Here is a 21,387-nt window from a genome sequence, read left to right as displayed (position 1 = left end):
CCTTTAAATAATTTCTCAGAAGAAAAATTGATAATATAATACTGGAATTATAAAATACACATCTGCATTGACCAAAACATTTTTTTTTATTCCAGGTAAAGGCAACAGATGCAGATCCCGGAGTGTTCGGTCACGTCACGTATTCCTTTGTTAATGATGTGGGCAAGGACCAATTTAGCATTGATGCAAATGGTCAGATCACCACTGTAGAAAAGCTTGATCGTGAGGACCCAGCCAATAAGGACATTGTTCTGAGAGTGGCAGCCCAGGACTCAGGTGGACGTGTCTCTTACTGTACAGTACAAGTTACTCTGTTGGATGATAATGATAATGTACCTTGCTTCCATGCCACAGAGTACCGAGCTTCAGTCAAATCTGATGTGGCTAAAGGTTTTTTGGTGACACAGATTCAGGCTTATGATCCTGATGATGGCATTAATGCCAAAGTGACATATTCACTGTACAGTGAGGCACATGTTCCTGTGGTAGACATTTTGGAGATAGACCCAGACAACGGTTGGATGGTGACTAAAGGCAGCTTCAGCCACTTGAGGAACTCTGTATTATCCTTTTTTGTGAAGGCTATGGATGGAGGAAGTCCAGTCCGGCACTCTTTAGTGTCTGTCTACATCCATGTTCTTTCTCCAGATGCCTTCATTCCTTCCTTCAGCCAACATCAATACTTATTTAGCATGCCAGAGGACACCCCCATAGGTTCTGCCATAGGGACGGTGCGCCTCAGCACTTCTCCTGAACATGCCTTGGTGTCTGCTACCTTTGCCCTGGTTAACGGAGAGACTGGAGAAAACAACCAAGATGGGGTGTTTGTGGTGGAAAAGGATACAGGTGTGATCAAGCTTGATAAGTCCTTGGACCATGAGGTGATAAAAGGATACCACTTCAAAGTTACTGCCACTATACAACAGGCTAAACTGGATTATGTGACTTCTGTTGATGTTGAAGTCAAAGTATTGGATCTGAATGACAACAAACCAGCGTTTGAGGCCAATTCCTATGAGGCCACAGTTATGGAGGGAACGTCAATTGGAACCAGAATCATTCAAGTCCAAGCTCTAGACCCAGACTCAGGGGGGAATGGCCAGGTAACATACAGTCTCGGGACATTAATCCAGTCGGAAGTGGATTCAGACACGTTGATTGGCACCTTTAGCATTGACAGCAACACAGGCTGGATCTCTACACGCAAATACCTGGACCATGAGACCAATCCATCCTACACATTCACAGTGGTGGCCTCAGACTTTGGAGAGAGTCTGTCTCTTTCCAGTACCACCACTGTGACCGTAGCGGTGTCAGACATCAATGACAACCCGCCCAGGTTCCTGGAGCAACACTATTTTGGTTCAGTTCAGGAGAGCGACCCGCCAGGCGAGGTGGTGGCTGTGCTGAACACCAGAGATGATGACAGCTCTGCCGTTAATCGTCAAGTCAGCTACCACATCACTGGTGAGTACCACTGTTAATGTCTGCTAGTGCATTGCTACCGTATAGGCAGACATGAATGCTGATATTGGATAATTCTACAAAACCCTGGATTTTGTCCAATTATGTTTTTATTACATTCAATGCCATGTTATTCTATTTTTTGCTTTCCAAAATATTCATGCATGATTGCTTTAGTAAAGTTAAAATTAGGGAAAGATTGTTTATAATGGCAAGTAAACTATAGTTAATGGATGGTTAAGGGTGGGCAACTAAAACAGTTGGTTAAGATTAGGGAAAGATCGTAAAAGGTAAATGTTAATTTAAGGTCTTTTACAGGATACAAACCTTGGTGTACTGCATGCAATTCAGACTCTGTACATCCTCCATCCTGACCTCCACACCCTTAAATGAGACATTTTATGCTCATTTTCAGGTTCATACTTGTATATTGGGTTTCTACTAGGACATGTTTACATGCTTTAATTTTCTAAAAACACATTGTTTCTCATACTGTCTGTCCGTCGGAATATACCTGTTACCCTCTGTTTGAAATGCTTGCATTCATAATTCGGACAATGGTCAGAGAACAGACTTTGCTGATTTGCAACCTGGCAGAAAGTAATAATGACGTTTGGACTTCCCAGGAGACTAAGACAGAGGACTACCATGCCAACAGTAGATAGAGACCTAATTAAGGAAGGACTTTTAATAGGAAGGAAATCCTTCCCCTAATGGCATTGTAATGAATATCGGCCAGACAGCTAGGGTGAATGACAGACATGTGAGAAATGTGACCTTATAGCTGACAGCTAAAGAGGAAGGAGGCAAGGGGGAATGAGATGGAGATATACAGTAGATATAGAGAACAGAAATGTCTGCGAAACCAAGCAAATGAGCTGTCGAGAATACTGATAAATGTGACCTTTCTCACTTCAAAGACAGAAGCACTCTATGGTACTTCATATAAAAGTGCTGAAGCAAATCAGAACAGAACATAATCATACATTCTGCTGTGAAAAGATTGTCTCGATTTTATTTATAGCGGTACTGATGTTGCCTGACAGAAGGGAAGATATTTGATTTGAATTTTTTAAAAGAATTTTTACTTTACATTTAATTATTATCTTTGTTATCTGGGGATGTGCACAATTTCTTCATATATTATTTTATTAACCCACTAGTCATGTCCAGTCGTTTAGCTCCAATGCCCTGATATTGTTTTTGGCATTGTCCATGGTGACACAGACAAGATTGTTTTCAGGAAGTATTTCTTTGAGACTTTTGGCCATCAGCTCTCCGGTGTGGTCCTCTGGGAAATATGACTACATAATGACTAATGACTAGATCCCTAAACCCCTTCTTCTCTACGGTGTAAATGGAGAACATGTCTTTGCAGAAGTACCTCGTGATGGCAGACCTGATTTCCTTTGCCTGTTTGGAATTTTTATCTTAATTTTTATATAATTCTATATTAAGGAGTGCCTCGGGCAAAGATCTCATTTAATGGCTGTGGTTTGCCACGGCTCAACTTCACTGTTCTGTTATTCTTCATCTTCTGGCTGTCCCTATACTGGCTCTTGTGGGATTTTCCCAGGTGGTAGGTTGTTGTGTTTGAGCCTGTAGTAGGCACCAGCATGTGGCAAACTTTGCAGAGTATGGTTTTATGGTCCGTGTCTGACTTTTTGTAGCCAAACCACATAAAAATGACAGCAGTAACCCCCCATTTAGGTACAAGCTCTTCTTGTTTTGGTTGTGCTGATTCTCAGACCATTTCCGCATGTTGTGCCCTATCCATGTTAGCAAAACAGCAGCTCTATGGTTCACTCCAGCTTCCCTCCCACTTGAAAGGCTCAGAATGTTAAGTGGCGTCCAGAGGTTTTTTGACATTACAGTAGAAAGAATATAGAAAATTCATAAGACATCCATCCATCCATCCATCTTCGTCCGCTTATCTGGTGTCGGGTCGCGGGGGGAGCAGCTCCAGCAGGGGACCCCAAACTTCCCTTTCCCGAGCCACATTAACCAGCTCCGACTGGGGGATCCCGAGGCGTTCCCAGGCCAGGTTGGAGATATAATCCCTCCACCTAGTCCTGGGTCTTCCCCGAGGCCTCTTCCCAGCTGGACGTGCCTGGAACACCTCCCTAGGGAGGCCCCCAGGGGGCATCCTTACCAGATGCCCGAACCACCGACGCGAAGGAGCAGCGGCTCTACTCCAAGCTCCTCATGGATGACTGAGCTTCTCACCCTATCTCTAAGGGAGATGCCAGCCACTCTCCCGAGGAAACCCATTTCGCCCGCTTGTACCCTGGATCTCGTTATTTTGGTCATGACCCAGCCTTCATGACCATAGGTGAGGGTTGGAACGAAAACTGACCGGTAGATCGAGAGCTTTGCCTTCTGGCTCAGCTCTCTTTTCGTCACAATGGTGCAATACATTGAATGTAATACCGCCCCCGCTGCGCCGATTCTCCGACCAATCTCCTGCTCCATTGTCCCCTCACTCGCGAACAAGACCCCAAGGTATTTAAACTCCTTCACTTGGGGCAAGGACTCATTCACTACCTGGAGTACGCACTCCATCGGTTTCCTGCTGAGAACCATGGCCTCAGATTTAGAGGTGCTGATCCTCATCCCAGCCGCTTCGCACTCGGCTGCGAACTGATCCAGTGAGTGTTGAAGGTCACAGGCCGATGATGCCATCAGGACCACATCATCTGCAAAGAGCAGCGATGAGATCCCCAACTGCAACCCCTCTCCACCCCGGCTACGCCTTGATATCCTGTGCATAAATATTACAAACAGGATTGGTGATAAAGCGCAGCCCTGGCGGAGGCCAACCCTCACCTGAAACAAGTCTGACTTACTGCCGAGAACCCGGACACAGCTCTCGCTTTGGTCGTACAGAGATTGGATGGCCCTGAGAAGAGACCCCCTCACCCCATACTCCCGCAGCACCTCCCACAGTATCTCCCGGGGGACCCGGTCATACGCCTTCTCCAAATCCACGAAACACACGTAGACCAGCTGGACATACTCCCAGGCTCCCTCCAGAATCCTTGCGAGAGTGAAGATCTGGTACATTGTTCCACGACCAGGACGGAATCCACATTGTTCTCTTCAATCTGAGATTCGACTGTTTCAGCAAATATGACAGAAAGTTAGTTTTATAAGGCTTACCTACTGCACCTTTAATAGCAAAGACTTGAGGCTTCACTTTGTCCCACCTCTGCAAATAAATGGAGTACTTGTTATTTTAACACTGATATAACACTTTACTGTAAATTACAATTTAGATTGTGCAAACTACAGAGCCCTATTATGATAAAGCCATGCACTTCATGATCTGAGGAGTACTGGTCTTATTTAAGTGTTTGGTGTGACTTTCTGCTTAAATGTATGCCTCTCTGAAGTTATGTATATGTAATATACAGTGCTCAGCAATTTCTGGGAAAATGAGTCCCAAATTACATGTAAACCTCCATGTCTAAAATGTTCTTCACTGATCCTATCTCTCACTGCCCTGTCTCTCCAGGTGGGAATTATCGTGGTGTGTTTGCACTGGGTCTGGTTCAAGGTGAATGGAAGATGTATGTGAAGTGGCCGCTGGACAGGGAGGAACGCAACCTCTACATCATCAATGTCACTGCCAGCGATGGACTCTTTGTTTCCCAGGCAACAGTGGAGGTGACAGTGATAGACACCAATGACAACAGCCCCATCTGTGACCAGGTAAGGAAGGAAACAGCTTGATTCGCTTTTTAAATGACAGATGCAACCACAGTGATGGTTAAAGTCATTTAATTTCATGTGTAATTTCATTCTTAATTTATTTTCTGTGTGTGTGTGTGTGTGTGTGTGTGTGTGTGTGTGTGTGTGTGTGTGTGTGTGTGTGTGTGTGTGTGTGTGTGTGTGTGTGTGTGTGTGCATGTGCATGTGTGTGTGTACATGTGTGTCTGCAGGCTGTGTACACTGCCTCGGTTCCAGAGAATGTCCCAGTCAACAGTGTGGTGCTGAGGGTTGGAGCTACAGATGCAGATGTGGGCGTCAGTGCCTGGATCCAGTACTCCTTACATGGTCCTGGATCCCAGGACTTCAGCATGGACCCAGACACTGGTATGATTGCAGTGTGGCTTTGAAACACCCATACATTTCTCTTGGAACAACACTTACCACAATACATAACCTTTTTTCACTTAGCTTTCATAAATTGTCAGTTGAATAGATCCAGTACGGTGTAGTCTATGAATGTTAATGAATTAACATTAATGAATACTTTATTTATCATATAATGCCTGCACTCTAAGTTGGTTATCAGCAAAAGTTGTTTAATGTTTTAAAAGAAGAATACATTTGGGGCACCACTCAATAAAGTAATACTGGTAAACCATACAAACCAGGAGGTCTGCTACAAGAGTGAGTTCGTAACTCTGTTAACAGTGGCTTAAGACTTCAGACACACAAATTTCACATAATCAGGTTCTTTATAAATGAAAGATGTATTTATGTACTAAGAACACACACTACTAAATCGGAATAAGTGGAAATAAAAGAATGGGATTAAGGGAAACTAACAGAATTAACACAATAATTGCAAACAATGAATGAAGCAACCTTAATATGCAGAATCAGACAAATCGGCAGCAGCTTTAACTCTAATGGCGCTTTTCCATTACATGGTACCTGCTCAACTCGCCTTTTTGGTTTTCCATTACGAAAAAAAGTACCTGGTACCTGCCAACAGGTAGTTTTTTTAATACCACCTCAGTCAAGGTTCCAAGCGAGCTGAGCCGATACCAAAAGGTGACGTGAAAGCGACAGACAGGTGTCCTGAACAAACCCTGCTATTTTTTAAACAGTTTAACCAGCTGTTTTTTTTTGCTGCCTCCAGCTTCATTTGAAACTAAATGTGTCTTCTGGCTGTGGCAACAACAACACACCTTCCACGTTCTGTGTGTGTGTCGCGTTAGGTCACGGCAGTTTACTGCGGCGCCGCTTGTTTTACAGTTCTGCGGAGGCTCCAGACAGAGCTTTCGCCGCAGCCTACGTACACACACACATGCTGGCTCGATGCACACACCAGCGCACAAGTATAAACATCAGGCCACTTTTACATAGGCTACGGCGAAAGCTCTGCATGGAGCCTCCACAGAACTGTAAAACAAGCTCAAGTGGCCTGATGTTTATACTTGTGCGCTGGTGTGTGCCGAGCCGGCATATAAGACGACCAGCCACGCTGAGGCAGTACTAAAATCTGCAATGGAAAACGGACGCACAGTGTGTCAAGTCGAGTCGAGGCGAGTAGAGTTAAGGCGAGTGGAGCAGGTACCATGTAATGGAAAAACGCCATAAGGGAGAGTAACACCTACGAAGTCCCTATTCACCCTACCTTCCCTGCACAACCCAGAGCATCAACCCAGTTTACTGGCAAACAGAGTTTTGACCTACTCGGATAGATGAATGGATGGATTAGATGAAGACACTTGAAACTCGGTTTCCTCAGCTGGTTATTATTATTCAGCATGTTCAGCAAAAAAAAAAAAGCATCTTATAGGGGTGAGGTTACCTAACAAAACATCAAGGCATTCCTATTTCTGTACATATAGCTTATACTGTATATATGAGTATATATGAGTATGAGCATCTGTGTATACAGAAAATAAATGATTAAACTTTGATGAAATAAAATGCTTGCTTGGGTGCTTGGTTCCACCCTCCTTCTCCTCTCCTGAGGAACAGAGGGGGTTTAAGATGCCACGTGTTGAAGCACTCTCTGTTTACAGCAGGTTTGCTGTGAGACAATGTTATGGGTTGGTGTGTTTTATCTTATTTTGGTAGTCAGTTTCTGTTCTGTATTTTGCTCAGTTTCCTGTTTTATTTTGATAGTTTGGTTTTCTGTCTTGTCTAGTCTGGTTTTACTTTATGTCTTGTGTTTTCCCGCCTTTTTTGTTCTGCCCAGCCCTAATGTGTTTCACCTGTTTCCCAGCCCTTGTGTCACCTGTCTTGTGTTACCTCGTTACCCTGTGTATTTAGTTTTTGTGTTCCTCTTGTCCTGTGTCAGATCATTGTGTGTGTCTTGTAGCCAGTTTTGCATTCCCGTGTGTTTTGGCTCCAGTTTGTGTTTTAGTTTCTGTTTTGCTTGTACTTTATTTTTGGATTCCATTTGTGCCTGCTAGTTTTCCAGGGGCCTGTTGCACAAAAGTAAAATGAAGAAATCCAGGATAACTGGAAAAAGCGCAGCTTGTCTTAGTGTGGTCCGCTCATCGCGGCTTAATCGGTTGCACGTTTGCCGAGCCAGGATGAGAAGGTGACGCTATGTCAAGCCAGGTGTAGATAGCTGGGATAAATGCACGTTCACGGCTTTCTTAAATAGACCACGGTATCGATCACAGATTTACTGATGCAGAAATGGAGAAGACGCGTGCGGCATATGTTTAACCCGCTGAGCAGCAGCTGTTAATGGAAAATTATGAGGAGGAGAACATGTAATGTGCAAAAAGGGAAATACTGCTGTTATCAGAGAGGAAAAAGTCCAACAGACAAAACAATGCGTAAGGATTTAAAAAGATCTACTAGTCACTACACATTTTTATGAAGTTTTAATTGCTTTTAATATGCTTGTTTTGTGTTGGTTGTATTGCTGTATCTGTTTTTATCTGCTAAATGTGCTGGTTTAACTGTAAAGTGTCTTTGAGTAGCCTGTAAAGCACTATATAAATAAAATGTTTTATTATTTAGCCTACTTTGCCTTAAAAGTGAGCAGAGGGAATTCATGTTCCTCGGGCAATTTACCCTAAGGACTAGGCTTAATTTCAAACCCTTATTCATAATGAGAGAATATGTTTTACAACCATATCCACAAATCTCTATAAGCTATAATTCTAAATATCTTTCTACAATTAATGTTCATAGAGAACAAACATGACTGGACAAAAACTAGAAAAAGAAGTTAGTGACTTCAATACACACTGTAAGCATATCTGTAAAACAATATAGCCTATTATTCAGGTTTTGTTTTTTTCTCACTCCCAGATGCGTGACAGCACCAAAATAAAAAGATTAAGAAGCTTTGTGGCATTCCAACACATTCTCACTCCCATCTCGTAAAATACGGACGTTTGGTCAGGTGCCATTGTCGTCGTTATTGACGCTAAAAGTCTCCTTTAGAGTCCGCTGCACGGTGTGGGAGGATCCTCCTGCCTCCCCCCGCCTCTCCACGTTGCACGGGGCATATTTACGGGGAGAGCAGCGGAGGAAAAGCCCCTTTCCTCCGCATTGTCCCCTTTATCGCCGGTGCCAGTGCAACCATTTCTTACCATCCAAACAACTGCAATAGTAGGATTTAAATCAAACTTGTGACCGCAATAGTGACAAGTAATGCATGGTAATAAAAAATAAAGCAGAACACATTCAGAAGACAACAGAATAACTGTTAAACACGTTTATTTCGGATCAGAGCAGCAGCTGATTTAACACATAAGACTCCAGGATTAAACCTTAGCCTGGCTGTTAGCTGCAAAGAATACATCTCCATGGTTACTTGGCTGGGTTTAATTCAACCTGCTTTTGTGCAACCAAATCAAAGCTGAATTCATCCAGGATAACTTCAATATCCCAGCTTAATCCCTTATCCTGGTTTTGTGCAACAGGCCCCAGGACTTCTTTGGTTTTGTATACTTTTATTTGTATTAAATCATCTAACGTTCCTCAGTTTCCGCCTCTGCATTTTGGGTCCACATTTTCTCCAGCTTTTCCTAACAGTCAAAGCATTCCTGTTGTTTGTGTGCTTTTGACCAGGTATTTGGATAACTAACATGTTACTGGAAATGTAAACATCAGTGTCCTAGATTCAAATCTCCAGTCCTCTGATGCAGTCTTTACTCTTCTGAAATGTAAAATCAATTAGAAGGTCTCAGGGCGTTGTGTGTTAAATAGGTTGCAAATCCTGGAGTCTTCAACAAAATTGCTAAATTCTGGATGAGCTTAGGAATTCACCAAAAGGCCATTCACGCTACAATGGAGTGAAATGCAGCAGTGAAATGGGGCAAGGTCACCAGCCTATCACATTGCTTACACAGTTGGACACACATTTATTCCTTTGGATACTTTAGAACCAGTTTGACACACTGTCACTGCACCGTATGGCTCCATCTCTTAATGTTTTTTCCAACCTCTCCAGGCGAGATCAAGTCATCTATGACTCTGGACCATGAGATGACACCCTACTACCGACTCGTATCCCAGGCAACTGATGGTGGTGGGCGATGGTGCCGTGCAGAGGTGCAGCTGGCAGTTACTGATGTGAATGACAACCCTCCCATCTTCACCCTGTCACAGTACACGGCCAGTGTCTACGAAGACACTGCTACCAAAGCCCTGCTCACCCGCATCCAGGCCATAGACCCTGATGAAGGTGAGACTGCTACTACTACTGGTGGTATCACTGCTGCTAGTATTGCTTCAAATGCTGCTATTCTCTGTTTATCCATAAGAAACCCTTCGTATATAACATTCAAGGTGCATTCATTTAGAACAACAGACAAATGAAGATGACACAATTCAAAAGTAGTTTAAATGGAAGCAGAGGCAGATCAGCCTGTTCTCATGAACCATTCGTTCAAAAAAACGAAAAAATGTTAAGCACTGTAATTTGTAAGCATGCCACGTTTTTTTTTGCTATATTCACTACATTAACAGCCGCTGTATAAGAACGTGGCTGGCTGCATAGGGAGGAGGTTGGGAGGGGCTCTCAGGACTTACTCTGTGTATTCGTAGTCTTGACCCGTTTAAATGTACAAATGGGCACAACGGAGCACACTTACTCTCTGAAGACATTCATGGTGTCACACATGGTTGTTCACATGAAAAGTGACAGAAGTAGTTATGTGACAAATGAAAAAAGAGCTTTAGAGAGAAGTGCCTATACTTTCACACCTCCACACACCTGGTCAATCACTACACAATTGGGTTAGATGATCCGGCAAGCACTTTGTTTCAGGCACACGGTTCAACCTCTATTGTGTAGCTGACACTCCTCTTGTGGCTTTGCAGCAGGTCTGGGCCGTATGGTGGTCTACTCCCTGGCCGACTCTGCAGGAGGTTCCTTCTCTATTGATAGGACCTCAGGCATTGTGGTCCTGGAGCGCATTCTGGACCGTGAGGTCCAGTCGGCGTATCAGATAACAGTCCATGCATCTGACCAAGGTTCACCGCTGCCCCTCTCTTCATTGGTCAACGTCACTATCACTGTGCTGGACATCAATGACAACCCACCTGTGTTTGAGCGCCGTGATCAGCTAGCTACAGTGCTGGAGGATGTGGGAGTGGGCACTGAGGTTCTGAGAGTGTATGCTGCCAGCAAGGACATCGGGACCAACGCTGAGATCACTTACAGTATCCGCTCAGGCAACGAGCATGGGAAGTTCCACATCCACCCGCTGACCGGTGAGTGTGCTAACCACATCTCTGCATGAGCCGTGGTGTTGGTTAGTATAGAAGTATAGTGTGTGTGTGTGTGTGTAGTCGTATGATCCCCCCTGTTTCTTGTACAGTTGGTTACATATGTGGCTATGTGTCTCTCAATGTAAAGCACTTTGAGTTTGATGAAATTCTATATACAGTAAATAAAATGGCCACTTCACCACAGCTTCAGTGAATGACCAATTGAGGAGGGAACTTGTTGAGAAAAGCTATTTGCAGCCAACCAATTCCACAACGTGCTGCTTTACCACAGCCATTGTTACTATGACATACATAATGTTTTGTCTTCTCAGCAATACAATATGTTTACTTCTCACTCAATTACATTCCAGATATATGTATCTCCACAGCCTTAATGGGCAAAAGAAAGCTGGAGGTCGGCAGCATCATGTACACTATGTTTTAAAATACTGTGAAACAGAGAAATAAACCCTCTTATCATGGTTTGACATGGTTATATTTGCATGACCAATCTATGAAAAACATACTGTGCTGCTACGAGGGGAGGAAAGGAGAGAGAGCAGGTTTTTTTTTTTGGTTTTCAAAGTCCCTTTACTTAATTATTTCAAAGAAGAAAATCCTAAATAAAACAAAAACAGTAAAACCTGTCAAACAAATAAAAATGTACTTTCTTAATAAAAAAATTAACCACCAACTCTCCATCCTTCCCCTCAAAACATAACACCCTCCCTACAGCCCACAAGCTACTATAGTCCAGCAGATTGTCCATTGTCTGGTAATAGGAATGTTCCACCCTTAATCTGGCCTTGACCAGTCCTTCCAGAACTGGCACTGACTTTACACTGCCAACACCCTGAGCCCTGTTCCTGAATGTTAGCCAGATGGCCAACTTTGCAGACGCAGACAAAAAGTTCAACAAAGTGTTAACAGTCTCTTTTTACTGTATTTTGAACCAAAAATAAACATATCCAAAGAAAAAACCTCCTGCATGCAGAAAATACAAAATAAAATTGTGTAATCTCTTCCGGTGAAAATTGTTTGGTCGTTGATTTATATTTAAATAGTCCTTAAGAAGTTGCTAAGAAACAAAGGTTCCTCACAGCCACATTCCCAGAGTCCCATTTGTGTCATGAGCAAAGTTTAGTATCTGCCGCACCTGCAGCACAGAGCTGTAGAAAAACTCCAGCAGAGTGAGGTCCATATTCATAGTTTGCAGGAGGAAAAGCTATTTGTCATAGTCCAACTGCCCAGCTCTCCTCAGCAGCCGTCGGGCTGTGTTTTGCCAGCTTGGGCCACAGTCATAGTTCTCTGGGCAGTCTGGAGTCTAAAGGAGGCAACTTTGGACTGTATATCTACAGCCCCTGGTCCCCTTCAGCTACAGGCAGGTAGAGAGCTGCTGCCCGGACCCAATGTCGACCAGACCAGAAGCAACCCACAATGGCCCTCTGAAGGTCCTCCATCAGGGGTAGCAACCATTTCCATTTAAACAAAAAGGAGAGCACACATTCTCCTTCACTCCCTCCCTGTCCTTTTTAACAAGTAGTCCCAAAACACTCCCAAAACCTTTAGCCCTTCATTCCCTCACTCAAATCCCCCAGGCAGACTGGGCACTGCCTGATTCCTCCACTGACCTACTAACAAGGCCACTAAACATCCCCCTGACTGCAGACAACAATATTTGTCATAGGCAGAGACAGCGAGAGGAAGCTCAAGGTTTGAGGACCCAGGCAGCAATAGACCACTGAGCCGAGCCCTAAACCTGCACAGCTAGGGCTCAATAGCTAAGCTATGTTGCTGACCCGAAATAAGACAACCATGTCTTATCCCTCACTGCACAGGAACAGGCCGACTCAGCCCCGCACCCATCTTCACCAAACACTGTGCACTATTATACAACAAACCGACTCAAGACACAAAACCAAAACCAAAAGCTTTAAGTGCAGAAAACAAATAAGAGTGACCCACACTATCAAACGCTTTTTTGGGGTCCAAAGAGACAATACCAACATTAACATTATACATTTTACACACATCAAGAATGTCCCGAACACAAAAAATGTCCTGATCGTCCTGTCAAGAAGACAATAGGTTTGTTTCCATGTGTATAATTATTTCCAGGACCTCCTTCAGTCTGTGTGATAATGCTCTGGAAAGCACATTATAATCCGTGCAGAGAAAGGCAACTGGGCGCCAGTTCTTAAATAAGGCCAGGTCTCCTTTTTTAGGCAGCAGTGACAATACTCGCTCGCTGACAGGAAATGGGAAGAGATCCTGTTCTGATACACTCCATTAGAACCTCACGAAAGTCTGGTCCAAGAATATTCCAGAACCGTTTTTACAAGTCTGTGGAGAGACCATCAATCCCCGGCGCCCGTCCTGTGGCCATCTGATTAACAGCAGCTGTTAGCTCCTCCAGAGTTAGCTCTTCTTTCTCTTCTGGGCTGAGCTGAGGAAGCCCCTCCAGGAGCTCACACACGACACACTGAGCCCTAAAGAGGTAGAAGCCTGTCGCATGGCTACTCATCTCACCTGGACTGGTGGTTACTCTGCCTCCTGGAAGCTGAAGGCAGGTCATTTGCTTCCTCTGTGCTACTGATCTCTCCAGATTAAAAAAGAATCCTAACCCTTCTCAATACTCCTGATGTTGGCTTCAGAAACAAGCAGAGAACAATATAAAGTGTGTGTGTGTGTGTGTGTGTGTGTGTGTGTGTGTGTGTGTGTGTGTGTGTGTGTGTTTGTGCGAGCGTGCCTGTGTGTTTGTGTGTTCATGGTGATGAAGGAACAGTGCAGCTGTGTGGCTCACTGATGAGGTTTGGACAACAATGGATATGGATATATACTGTATATATCAGGCTTTGGATAAACACAGACAATACTTGTTAGTAGGTCAATTATTACTTGGTTTGGCTCTTTTAATGGGATTTGTTTACTGCAATAAAACTAGACCTTTTGCTCCTTCAACTAGCCACAAACAGCGAATGGATGGGTTTTTTCAATTGATGGAAGAACTTTAGAAAATCTTTTCTCTCCCACATGCTATTTTGATTTAAATGCTGCTCTTTACAATTATTAAATGCATATTTCTGTTGCCTCTCTACTCACCTTGCTCAGGTGCCATTTTAGTTGCCCAGCCTCTGGACTATGAGACGTGCAGGGACTACTTCCTGACAGTGGAAGCTCGTGATGGCGGCACACCACCACTGAGTGCTATCACAACAGTGAACATAAACCTGACAGATGTCAATGACAACGCACCCATGTTTAGCCGTGACCTGTACACTGCTGTGGTGTCAGAGGATGCTACAACTGGAGAGTCTGTAGTCCAGGTAGGTTTCCCTGCATGCATGTTACTGGCCAGATGTTCATTAAATATGTTCTGATGGATGTTTACAGTCCAAAGAGAGGATGATTACTTAATATTTTTGGTGAACCCCTGACTTTTTCAGTAGCACCATGATCTTATGGCAAGACTTGAAAGGGAATGTGTGTGTGGGTGTGTGTGTGAGAGAGAGAGAGCCTGATGCTTTTTTAGTAGATAGTGGTATACAGTGCCGAGAGTAAAATAATGGCTTTGTGTTGTGTGATGCTATCATAATCATATAATAATAATAATAATAATATGTTTATTTTAATAGCACCTCTTACAGATAAAGTCACAAAGTGCTTTACATGATAAAAATAGTTAAATAAGGAAGGGCATTCCACAATGTCGAAGCCATCACTTCAAAGGCACAATCACTTTCTGTTTTTTAGTCGAGTGTGAGGGACAAGCAGTAATCCTGGTCAGAAGACCTGAGTGACCTACTTGTAATATAAGGATGGAGCAGGTTAGAAATGTACACAGGTGCCTGACCATGCAGGACTCTATAAGTCAGAGCAAGAACTTTAAAATGAATCCTGAACTTGATAGGAAGCCAATGTAATGTGGATAAAATGGTGTGATGTGAGACGTTCTGCTGAACCTGGTCAACATCCTTGCAGCAGCGTTTTGGACCAGTTGGGAACGGTCCAGGGACGACTTGCTGAGGCAGGTGAAAAGGGAGTTGCAGTAGTCAAGCCGGGATGATATGAAATCGTGAATGATCATCTCAAGCTCGTATTGAGATACAACAGTTCTGAGTTTGGCAGTTTATTTGAAAGAAACATATACGGATTAATGATTTGATATGTTGATCAAAATACATATTGTAGCGGCTTTGCAACCTCCATAAGCCGCCGAGAGGCTGAGTCAGGGAACAATCACCTGTATGACGCGCCGTTAGAATAATTCAGATCCACTCTGAGATATGCTTTCAACTTTTTATTGTTTGTTTGAAAGTCAGAAAAAATATGAATAAACAAAATCCAATTGCCTGAAAAATAATGCAAAAAGGTGAACGTAAATGTGGAGAAACTTGCGGTCAACAGAAAATGCAAAAACCCAAGCTCACCCCCTATCTAGCCTCCGCCATGCAGATGTCCAGGTGTATAAATAGACTGTTTATTGTGAGACCAACCCCTATGACGTCCTACGTTACATAATAGGTGAAAACTATAAACCGTAAACAAACATAATATACATGGCTCCTATATTCCTATATTCCCCTAATTATTATATGGCTCCCACAAAGTTGGTGGCATTATCCGAGCGTAGATCTAACACTTGTCCACGTCTTGCTATGAACCGACAAAGAGCATTGATGAAGGAATCCGTATCCAATGACGGTGCAACTTCAATGTGGACAGTCCTTATGGCTAAGCATGTGAAAAGAACTCCATATCTCTTCACTACACTCCTACCACGCTTTACTTCAAAGGGTCCAAAATAGTCCTCTCCAACATGTGTAAATGGAGGTTCGTCCGGGGAAACTCTATCCTGAGGTAAGTCTGCCATCAGTCGAAGAATGATGTCGGAGATGTGAAGATCCTTTGATAGTATAACAGGGTGTTTAGAATCTTCAGGCATGGCTGCCCTACTGAGCCGTCCACCAACTCTTAAGACACCATCTTTGAGCACTGGGTTCAGCTTGTAAATGTGGCTGTTTCTTTTCACAGCCTCTCCTTTCTCCAGGCTAGAAATCTCCGCTGGAAATCTCCTTTTCTGACAGAAGCGGATTATCTCCAACTCAGCTTTCCTTAGTTCCTCTATTGAGAGGTAACCACCACTGAGCTTTGATACTCTGAATGTTCTTTTCCAGAGATTGCCTTTGCCTGGCTTCATCCATGCCAGATTGAGCAAGTTCAAGGCTTTTTTGCTTACTCTTCTAACTAAGACACAAAAGCAGTTTCTTGAGCCTAAGGATCCAACATACTATCCTTTTCAAGTGAATCCAAGACGAGAAGTAGCTGATAATTTGTGTTACTGCATCGACATCCTCGACTTTAGTCTGTATAGTATGCACTGTGACACTCCTTTTAACCTCAGGGTCCTCTGGTGGGATTTCGCGTGAATCATCAGGGTTTACAGGCCACTCCTCCACAGGCTGGACGAGGAACTGAGGCCCAGACACTCATGTCCGATTCTTCAAGAAGGATTCCACTTTCAACCCTCCTAGAGGCCAAATCTACAGGATTACTTGAAGTGTTCCCATACCTCCACTGTGATGGTCTTGAAACTTTAAGGATCTCAGAAACCCTGTTTTCCATGAATGTTCGAAATCTTGAGGTCTCATTGTTGACATACTTCAAAACAGAAGTGCTATCCATCCAAAAAATGTAGTCTTGAAGTTGCATTTGCAGCTCCTTCCTCCACATCATGTCCATACGACAGGTAACTGTGGCAGCCGTAAGCTCCATACGAGGTATCTTAATCGGCTTCAATGGGGCAACTCTGGACTTTCCCGTTACAAAGGCACAGTGCACCTTTTGCTGATTGTTTTGTAACAACAGATAAGTCACTGTTCCATAGCCCCCTTCACTTGCATCTGCAAAATGGTGTAGTTGAGCGGATGTTTCTTCTCCAAACTCCGCAGGTTTCAAACATCTATTTACCTTGAAGTCTTCGAGCTGACAGAGCTCCTCCATCCAACTTCTCAATGTTTGAGCAATTGATAGTGGTACAGTGTCATCCCATCCAAGCTCCTTTCTACATAGATCTTGTAAGATCTTTTTAGCAGAGAGCACCACAGGAGCCAGAAATCCTAAGGGATCATAAATCGAACTGACTGTGCAGAGGATCCCCCTTCTGGTAGGAGGTCTATCTTGGAATGTTATCTTGAACTTGAATGTATCAGATTGGACACACCACAGTACACCCAACACTCTTTCCACAGGAAGTTGATCATAGACCAAATCCAGGTCTTTCATCTCTCACTGATCTCAAGTTCTGACTGAAGACCCCATTGGGCCACCAGAGAAATCATAGGAGGTCCGAGTCTTCATGTGGTACCTTCACCTGATAAAACATAGCTTCAATGTCCGCGATAATTGCAACAGGGTCTTTTCTGAATCTAGTCATGACTCCAATCAATGGACTAGTAAGATCCGGGCCTTGCAGGAGTTGATCATTCAAAGATGTCCCTTGGAATGATGCTGCACAGTCAAATACCACCCGAATCTTCTTTTTCTTAGGGTGGGAAACTCCATGATGTGGTAGATACCACACCCTACTATCACTGCGTTCCAAGTCTTCAGCTGGAACTCTCTGTGCATAACCCTTGGAAATGATATCATTCATAAAGACAGAGTAATCCGTGTGAAATGAGGCATCTTTGTTAAACCTCCTCCTCAGGTTCAAAGCACGCTGTTTTGCCATCCTGCGATTGTTAGGCATGTTTATTTCCTTGTTCCGTAAAGGTAAGCCAATTTCATAATGGCCTCCAACTTTTTTAGCTGACTTTGTAACAAGGTCCATAAACTGGCAGTCCTCTCTTGATAATCCCTGCTGTTCTTCTTGATCACTTTCAGGGAAGTCAATCTTAAACTGCTGCTTCCACAGTTCATCCAGTCTTATAACCAAGATCCTGTTCACACAGACCTGGGGCTGTTCGCAAACAATGTCACAACTGCGGTCACCTCCTAAAGGTCCATTCACAGTCCATCCTAGAATTGTTTTGACAGCGTAGGGTCCGTCATCTACACTTTGGATGACTTCCAAAGGTTCCAATGCCTTGGGCACATTTGAGCCGATTAACAGCTCAATCTCAGAATCTATTACAGGTAGAAGAACATTTCTCAGGTGAGGCCATCTGTGAAGTTTACGGTTATGGTCACCGGCCCGGTAAGACCACCAGTTTGAACACAGACTGTAGCACTGCTCTTTGCTGCTTCAACTTGCTGTTTTGCTCGTTCTGCATATCTTTCTTTCCCCTTTTTGTAGATGTGCAGAATGTCAGGATGCTTTAGACTGCATACTTTACATGTGAGACGCTTCCTACAGTCTTTGCTGATGTGCCCAATGCCCAGACAGCCAAAACATACACCACTTTCTTTTAAGAAGCCAATCTTCTCACTATGTGCCTTCTTCCCCAATAGAGAGCACAACTCCAATGCATGTCCACCATCACAGAACAGATATTTCGTCTTAGTACATGTTCCACTCTCCGTCTTTACAGTTCCCGTATCCGCTTTCCTTTCCACAGCTGAAATAATAGTTGCGAAGCTACTCCTCTTCACCTTATAACACGGCTATGACTTGAATTTTGTCACGTCCTTGTTTGCTGCAAATACTGGAGTATCTTTTATGCCCCCAAACACTGGATCGGATTCAATCCTCACTTGTCTTTCGATAAAGTTGGCGATGTCTGCAAATGTAGCTCTGCGATTGTGCCTTTCCTGCAGCTCACAGGCTACAGTCCTCCATCTGTCCCTTAGCTTATAGGGCAGTTTCTTTATAACAGATAACATATTGGCGGGCATATCCAACTCAGACATGTACTGGATTTCTTCCATAGCATTGCAACATCCTCTGAGAAAGAGACTGTATGCTTTTAAAGCTTTTGAATCATCAGATTTTATTGATGCCCATGAAAGAACCTTTTCCATGTAGGCTGTTGCCGTCTTCTGTTCATTTCCAAAATGCTCTTATAACAAAGCTTTGGCCTTGGCAAGACCTCTATCAGAGGCCATATGCTGACAGCTTCTGACAATCTCTCTTGGCTGCCCCCTGGTGTACTGCTCAACAAAGTGTAAGCAGTCTCTTGCGTTGTTAGTTTTGCTTTCAATGCTGTGCTCAAATGCTGTTATAAAAGCTTGATATTGTAGAGGATCACCATCAAATACCTCAATCTCTCTCTTTGGCAAATATGAGAGACACTGCTGCTGAGCTAACAAAGCTGTTATTTCATTTTGTTTTTCCATGATTGAAAATACAGGATTTTGTCCGCTGCTTCCTGACACCACTGCTGCATTTATGTTTGATGAATGAAATTCTGCGTTGGGTTATTGTGATGTATCTTCGTGTCTCTGAGACTCAGTGTGGCTCAATAATGTAGTTTTAGGTCTACGTTTCCCATTTACATCCTTAGATCTTGCACCCGCCAAGTGAGGGTCAGCATTGTCACCTGCTGGCTGACTTTGTCGATCCTGTTGAATGCTTTGAGGCAAGAATAAACCAGCTTCAGCATTGAGCACTTTCGTTTCATATTTTCCTCTCTCAAAATATGATTCCATGCCATCAGATATGACACTTTTAGGAGACCCTCTGAGCACTTTCACTTTAGCCCTGGTTGCTGCAATTTCAACTTGAAGTTTGAGTTGCTCTTTCTTTTTCCGTAGCTGTTCCTCTTGCTCTTCTAAATCATGTTTATCCTTCAATAAATGTTGCCGTGTTATGAGTGCAACCATATTTGCCTCTGCTTTAATGCCCGCTGAAGAGGTGGTTGAATGACTGGACCTCCTGCCGATAGAGCTTGATTGACTGTGGCTTCTGCACCCTTCAGAACTTTGTCTTCCTGAGTTTCCCCTTCCAACATTTGAGACACTGTCACTTGGTTTTATATCATCTTGTGTTTCATGTGGCACAGTACCAGGCACTTTGACAGCAGCGATGCAAGTTTTATCCTGAACCAGTTGGTCATCTTCAGTTATACTGTGTAGTGCTGTATTTATATTCATGTCGTCAGGAAAAGGTCTTCCCAGTTCAGATAGCCATCTCTTTACATCCTTAATAAATCCAGTGGTACGTTCACTGATGCTTGTAAACCATTCCTTCTGTCTTTCCTTTTCTTCTTCAGGAAGTAAGGTAATCACTGCTTCATGTTGTAGAATTACATCTTCAAACTATTTTATTATATTTCCCAGTTGTGATTGTACAATAGAAGCATTTTCAGCCATTTGCATCAAATCCTTTGTAGAGTGAATGACAGCTTTGATTTTGTTAACACTTGCTTGCCGTTCCTTCTGAAGCTTTTGTAGTTTTCCTGCCAAGGCCTTGACAGTGAGATTTCTTTGTCTCTTAGATTCATCCATTCCAGGGCAAATTACGTCAGAACCAGCCTTTAATTCACTCATCATTTGCATTTCCACATCAGAATCATCCTTAAATTCACTCATTTGCATTTCCCAGTATGATATTTGTACAATTAATGCATCCAAGCTTTCGACCAAGAAACACCATTTGATTCCACTTCGACCTCATGAAGTACATCCAAAACAAACAATCCAGCAACACGTGAATCCACCACACCGGCGGACAACAGCGCCATGACAATTAAACGGAGATCCAAGCCTCTGACAAAACAAGCATGCATGTACCAACAACCAATTTGTCCCCAATGGACCAGCGGCAGTAACAAGTCCTAAGCTGTATTCAAACAACAATATGCAGCCAGAATCAATACAAAGTTACATACAGCATTGTTGAGTGTGCTATTTGTCGGGCCAATTAATCCTCACATTCCATTAGGCGCTTTCCAGTCATTCATTCAGCGTGAGCGCCGAGTCCAACAGAGTCCTTCCGTGATCCAGTGTTGTCCGTTTTTCATTTCAATTTTCTGTTGACTAATTGTAGCAGCTGCTTTGCAACCTCCATAAGCCGCTGAGAGGCTGAGTCAGGGAACAATCACTTGTATGACGCACCGTTAGAATAATTCAGATCCACTTTGAGATATGCTTTCAACTTTTTATTGTTCGTTTGAAAGTCGGAAAAAATCTGAATAAACAAAATCCAATTGCCTGAAAAATAAAGCAAAAAGGTGAACGTCAATGTGGAGAAACTTGCGGTCAATAGAGAATGCAAAAACCCAAGCTCACCCTCTCTCTAGCCTCCGCCATGCAGGTGTCCAGGTGTATAAATAGACTAGTAGTCTATAGTTTATTATGAGACCAACCCCCATGACGTCCTATGTTACGTAATAGGTGAAAACTATAAACCATAAACAAACATAATATACATGGCTCCTATACATATGATCAAATATAAATCCAAGATGTCTAAATTTTGACTGTACAGCTGAAGAAAGGGTCCCCAACTACCAAGCAACCTTGGAAGCAGTGCTATCTGGAGCAATAATACGTCTTACCTGCATTGAACTGTAAAATGTTGTTTGTCCATCCAGTCCTTAAAGTACAATTCTGGCGTAAAAC

General features: G+C 43.3%; 1 protein-coding gene across 1 annotated transcript in view; it reads left to right on the top strand.

Annotated features, from left to right (window-relative positions):
• Positions 1-21,387, top strand: part of fat3a (FAT atypical cadherin 3a) — a 143,398-nt gene that overhangs the window by 80,953 nt on the left and 41,058 nt on the right. Inside the window, exons 11-16 of the mRNA XM_078243259.1 lie at positions 96-1,467; positions 4,979-5,175; positions 5,406-5,559; positions 9,623-9,856; positions 10,495-10,887; positions 13,996-14,210. Coding sequence (XP_078099385.1) covers positions 96-1,467; positions 4,979-5,175; positions 5,406-5,559; positions 9,623-9,856; positions 10,495-10,887; positions 13,996-14,210 — 2,565 coding nt within the window. The remainder of the gene's footprint in view (positions 1-95; positions 1,468-4,978; positions 5,176-5,405; positions 5,560-9,622; positions 9,857-10,494; positions 10,888-13,995; positions 14,211-21,387) is intronic.

This window comes from Sander vitreus, chromosome 3 (assembly GCF_031162955.1).
Source record: "Sander vitreus isolate 19-12246 chromosome 3, sanVit1, whole genome shotgun sequence".
Taxonomy (NCBI): domain Eukaryota; kingdom Metazoa; phylum Chordata; class Actinopteri; order Perciformes; family Percidae; genus Sander; species Sander vitreus.
Note: the sequence above shows the minus strand (reverse complement) of the source record. Positions and strands in the feature narration are given on the sequence as shown.